This window comes from Hippichthys cyanospilos, chromosome 22, assembly GCF_059441005.1.
Source record: "Hippichthys cyanospilos isolate Australia breed blue-spotted pipefish chromosome 22, RoL_Hcya_1.0, whole genome shotgun sequence".
NCBI classification, from domain to species: domain Eukaryota; kingdom Metazoa; phylum Chordata; class Actinopteri; order Syngnathiformes; family Syngnathidae; genus Hippichthys; species Hippichthys cyanospilos.
Window position 1 is genome coordinate 8867403 of NC_142390.1, and position 6000 is coordinate 8873402.

A 6000-nucleotide genomic window follows, 5' to 3' on the forward strand; every position below is an offset into this window, starting at 1 on the left:
ATTGGCCTAACCTGGACTCCCATAATGCAAAAGTCTTCAAAAGTCATAATACCTTAATGACATAATATATATTTCTATTTCAATTTCTTAAATATCTAAATATACAGCGTAGTTACCTTTGCTATTTCCGCATTTTTAGAATGTTCGTCCACCCCCACCCCCCCCAAAAAAAGGGGGGTTAAATAAATGCAGCTACATCTAACTGATGAGTGCATGCATAGTTTTGCAAAAACACTGCAAGAGTTCATGTTTGCTTTCTCTTTTTGAAAAAAAAATCCAACAAATTCAATTGAGTTGCACAATATTTAAAAACCACCACTTTGGCGTTAAATCAGTTAACAGGGGAAAGATTTTATTTATTTATTTTTTTACATCCCCAAAACCTGGCATCTGACCAGAGGCGTGCAGACTTTTTTTTTTTTTTAATAATTGAGTTTATGAAGGCCAAGAGGAGGAAGGAAATAGGGACAGAGGGCAAATCGTGGGAACAGACACTCACACCCGAGGGACTTGAACGTGCACACACACAACAATTCCCTGTAATCCGGCCTGCGCATTGAATCGTTGTTCTATATTTGTACACACTTTGGTAAAGATGGGCCGCTCTGTGGGAAAAACGGCACAGACAAACAATGATTTGCCACAATCCCATGCAGTCAAGGGTGAAATCCTTGAAGAGAAAGCAAAAAAACAAAAAAAAACAAAACAAGGAATACCTCCATTAGGCCACCTTTCTGGACAGGTAATGTATCCTTTAATCACTTTGGCTCATTACCACCACGACCGCCACCATAGAGTTTGGAAATTGTGTCTGCCTGCACACACACTTTGAATTAAACCCACATCCTCCCGATGACTTCTCTCTAAATAGAATAAATGAATTCCATAAAAGTCGCCATCGATCAAGCGCTTCCAAGAAGACGTCACATATTAATGTGATACAGTCTGTGTGTGCGTGTGTGTGTGTGTCCAAAGTGTCATGTCAGTGCTTTTAGTGCAGAGAACAGTTACACGCCCTCCTGAGTCTGGCTTGCACTTCACTTTGCTCCCAAGGCCATCGTTACTTGGAGCCGATCGCAAAGTATTGATAGTATTGATTGGCTGACAGATGCCTCGTTAGACTCATCATTGGAAAACATGCGCAAATGGACATGTTTATCTTGAAACACAAAAGTAAATGGAAGGAGTAGACAAATAGGCCTCTGGTGCAAAACACAGCAATCATTTTCAAGCTACTTGTGAAGCGCATAGGCTACATTGACATACTGACTGTAAAAATAATTTTTACCCCACATAATATGTGCACAGGCGCTGTCGTGCAATTTAAAAATGTTTTTAGAAAGCAGTGCATCCATGTGTTCAACTGAACTATCAAACATGTGAGGACATCAGTCAGGTTCAAATTTTGCAGAATCAGCCAGACTAACTCATGAAAATACACTAAACAGGTCGTTTTACACTTCTCTCTAGTGGCTTTTATTGGGACTGTAAGCATTTATCAAGAGAGACAAAACATTCCACAAATCATAGTATAAAACTGACAATCAATTTTACCATATGTATATGATTATCACTACCTATGCATCTAAAGATGTACTTAATATTGAAATATGATTTTCAATGTGTGTACATATTGGATGTACAGTATTACAATCATTATTCCGTCATTATTTTGTTTCCATATCACTTATATATATATATATATATATATATATATATATATATATATATATATATATATATATATATATATATATATATATATATATATATATATATATATATATATATATATATATATATATATCTTTAGCGTCTGCCAATAAAGTAACGTCACAGAACCAAAAATAGTCATCTGAGGGAACGTATTTTAATAAATAAAGTAGGAATGGTTAAGAAGGAAAAATAATGTAAAAAATACAAGGGAAAAACTGAAAAATGTGGAAATTGTGTTGGTATTCGAATTGCAAAAAAAAAATTAAATTAATGAGTGAAAGGAAGTGAATGGCAATAGAAAGAACAATATTTAACATATAAAATTTGAACAGTTTGAATAGGCCAAATAATATAGAAGACACTGGGTAAAAACAGAAAAAGTGTAAATTGTGTGGGTATCCCAATGGCAAAAACGTCAATTAATAGGTGAAAGGGAGTGTATGGCATTGGAAAAAAACATCTTTAGCATATAAAGTTGAAGCCATTTTCAATAGACTAAGGCCTTGTCTACACCTAGACGGGGTTTTTGCAAATGGGCAGTAAATATCTCCATTTTGCCCTATTTGCTATACATGGCCGGCCTTTTTTTTTTCTTAAATCAAAGCCGAATGTTTCAAAACCTTCAGCCAAAGCGGAGATTTGTCCAAGCCTCCGGTTTCGTAGTCACGGGTGACCAGCTTCCAGGATTTGGTCATCGCACGACTGGACAGGATTTGCGAAACTACGGTAGCCTGGCGACTTGGCATGGATGTACACTAATTTGAAATACCAGCAAGCAGTTTCATGTAGATGCGACTTATTTAAATAAAAAACAACGAGGGGGAGTGTAAATTCGCCGGTTACATATAGATAAATAATTTAAACGTTACAAGGGAAAAGCTGAAAAAAGTGGAAACTGTGTGGGTATAATGGGAATGATCCATAAGGCGATATGAATGAGTCAAATGTTGTGAATATGAAATGGGAAAGCCCTTAATATGAAATGTTAAATCTCCTATTGGGAATGAATGGGAAGCCCTCCCATTGGTAATGAATTGTGAATTATTGAAATGGTAAAAAACTATGGAATTATTGGGAAATATTGGAAATAATGAATTACTGGAATGATGGGGTGAAAGCTGTCAACATTAAGTGTAAAATCACCCAGTATTGTCAATGGGATTTTTGGGGTGGTAAACAGGGAATTGTGGGAAAACTGTAAATAATTGGAACGAGAAAAAATGGAAGCACACGTCTCACAAATAAGTGGAATAATATGAAATTGGAATGTGTGAATCGGATGAACTGGAAATGATTTGAATCGCGTCAAAAAACGGGCGTAATAAAAAAGAGGAATAACGTGTGTGAAGGCGAAAGACTTCACATAAAAAACGGACGGAATAAAAAAGAGGAATTACATATCGCCTTGACACAATAATATAAAACAATAATGCAATAATAACACTTCCAACACACGTTTACCCGCCCCAATTCAGACCAATGAGTGTGCCGTTTTGTAGCATAAAATATACATTGTGGAAAAGACATTTTCAATCGATTTTTCTGGCTTGATTGCTCGTGGGTGTTGCATCTCGATTTCTCACGCCTGTTTGTTTACAGTTTCCTCGTTGACGTTAAACCAGATCATATAAATCGTAACTGGAAAACATTCTACTTATCCATTTAGCGCTGTTCAACCAACCGGCGAGATAATTCCTCGCTTTGCGTTAGATTTACTGTCATTTTTGCTCTTATTTAGTCTTTTCCCTATTTCAACCGCTGATGCTAACCAGCGAGCTTAAGTCTCCAATGGGAACAATGAGGGCTAATAGTGCCGACAGCGGCGGAGGTCTGAGTGCTAAAGTGCTGGACATCAGCCTGGCCGCTTTGCAGAGACACGACCGATGCATTAAGAACATCGTGGACGTGGCCAGCCAGGTGGCTCTCTACACGTTCAACAACAAAACCAATGAGTGGGTAAGCTAAATCTTAGTGAAATGGACTTTGCTAACTTAGCTTAGCATGCTAGCGTGCGCAATCGGAGACCGTTTTGTGAATTTAGTCACATATGCATTGTTTTTCATTACGCAATCGTGACGTTGTAATACTCAACGGTCCTACGAAATTATTTTAAAAATTTTCGACTAACTGCTTCAGTTGTGCCCATCGGTGTCTTTCATCCAGTTTTGGTTTGATTTAAAGATGTTTTCCTCCCTTGCTAAATCGCTGCTCACAATGAAATTATGATGAATCTATTGATTTTTCTGTGAATGTGACAAGCCATAATAAAGTTTATTTCAAATGAATGTTTTTCAGGAAAAGACTGAAGTTGAAGGCACTCTATTCATTTACACAAGGTTTGCCCTAACTCATCTCTCATTAAAAAAAAAATGACAATGTAGGACTTGAAGAAAAAAACAACTTCTTGCTCGAGATGTTTCAATACTGAAATGAGTGATCACTGAGTATAGAGACCTCCAAAACTAAAACCAATCATGACACAGATGATTATTTCCCCAGTATGCCACTGAATAGCACCTACTACTTCTTTATCATTTGATGTCCTATACGTTACATCAAGGCTGACATTAGCCTGAAGCCATTATTATTCCCATAATTTAAGAATTAGCATTGTCAATTATAAAAAAACGTGTCTCTCATTTAGTCCCAAAATGTGATTTCATGTTTTTAAGAGCCCAGACATTCAATCCAATGTACTACTTAATACACAATGATAAACAATTTAAAAAAGTATTTGAGTGTCTAAAGGAATTAGAAATTAGAATTATTATTTAGTACTTATAGAGTTAAACTTAAATGTTTAAAATAATATATATATTTTTTTTTTTAGGCTAGCTTCTCCAACACACGCCTTCACCATCATGAACAGACTCAGCATGGAGAACCTGATCGAGCCCATTACCAAAGATCTTGATTTCCAACTGCAGGAGCCCTTTTTGCTCTACCGCAATGCACGGCGTAAGAGTGACAAGCAAACAAATGGCATGTTATAGAATTATGGGGAAAATAATATATAGAAATAAAAAAAAAACATGACATCCTGCGTACTATTGTGCCAAGATAGCTGCCACAGATAGGATAAACTGCATCTCCATCTATGGAGTAGCTTTTTATCAGCAGAGACTTCTGAGTTGCGTCATGGAGTGTGGTGGCGAGGCAAGAGCTTGTCAGCTCTCTCGTGGCGGCCGGCAGAGATTAGATACATCTAATATAATGCAAACACGTGCGCAACCTTCCTTCCTGCCTTGCTCACTCAAGCAAATTAGACACTAATATATATATATATATATATATATATATATATATATATATATATATATATATATATATATATATATATATATATATATATATATGCTCAATTATATATTCTAAACATGTAGAAAGCGATAAAATAAAATTATGTATAAATAAAATATTTTACAGCTCCAAGTTGGCATTTTCCCTTTCAATTTTGCAGCAAGTTAATTTGAACATGAAGCAACTCATGGACTCCGACCCTAAATGTTAGCATAATTGTAGATACTTATACACACATACATACATGCATATATATGACAGGGCAGTGTCTTAGGAACAAAAGGATGCCAAGTCTTTTCATGGAAATATAGGTTTTCAGCCTACAGAGGGCTCAAAAGAGTAGACACCATAAAATCAAAATGAAATGAAGATGTGACAGGCTCATCCATTTTTTCCAAAACTTCATTTCTGCAACTCAAAATGCTTTTCAGTATCTTGTGTGGACTCCATGAGCTTGTATGCATGCTTGACAACGTCCTGGCATGCTCCTAATGAGACGACGGATGGTGTCTTGTGGCATTTCCTCCCAGATATGTGTCCCTGATATGCATCCCTGAGCTGTTGTACAGTCTGAAGAGAGCAACCTGGTAACACCTAATGGACCGAAACATAATGTCCCAGAGATGTTCTATTGGGTTTAAATCAGGGGATCGTGAAGGCCATTCAATTGTTTCAATTCCTCTCTTGCCACATGAAACTGGGCATTGTCGTGCATTAGGAGGAAACCAGGACCTACTGCACCAGCGTAGGGTTTGACAATGGGTTCAAAGATTTCGTCTCGATACCTTATGGCAGTCAAAGCACCATTTCCTAGGCAGTAGAGGTCTGGGCCTCCCTCCATGGATATGCCTCCCCAGACCATCACTGACCCACCACCAAACCTGTCATGTTGAACGACCTCGCAGGCAGCATAACGTTCTCCTTGTCTTCTCCAGACTCTTTGACATCTATCACAGGTGCTCAGGTTGAACCTGCTCTCGTCTG

The 6000-nt window shown here is 37.2% G+C and overlaps 1 protein-coding gene across 3 annotated transcripts in view; it reads left to right on the forward strand.

Annotated features, from left to right (window-relative positions):
* Nucleotides 1–3262: 3262 nt before the first annotated feature.
* dcp1b (decapping mRNA 1B) overlaps nt 3263–6000 on the forward strand; it is a 20032-nt gene continuing 17294 nt past the window's right edge. The window contains exons 1-3 of one of the 3 annotated variants that reach the window (XM_088406336.1): nt 3263–3672; nt 4012–4052; nt 4547–4674. In XM_088406336.1, the coding sequence (XP_088262462.1) occupies nt 3478–3672; nt 4012–4052; nt 4547–4674 (364 nt within the window). In that variant the 5' untranslated portion in view covers nt 3263–3477. The remainder of the gene's footprint in view (nt 3673–4011; nt 4053–4546; nt 4675–6000) is intronic. The other 2 variants (XM_088406339.1, XM_088406338.1) reach the window with 2 other exon arrangements.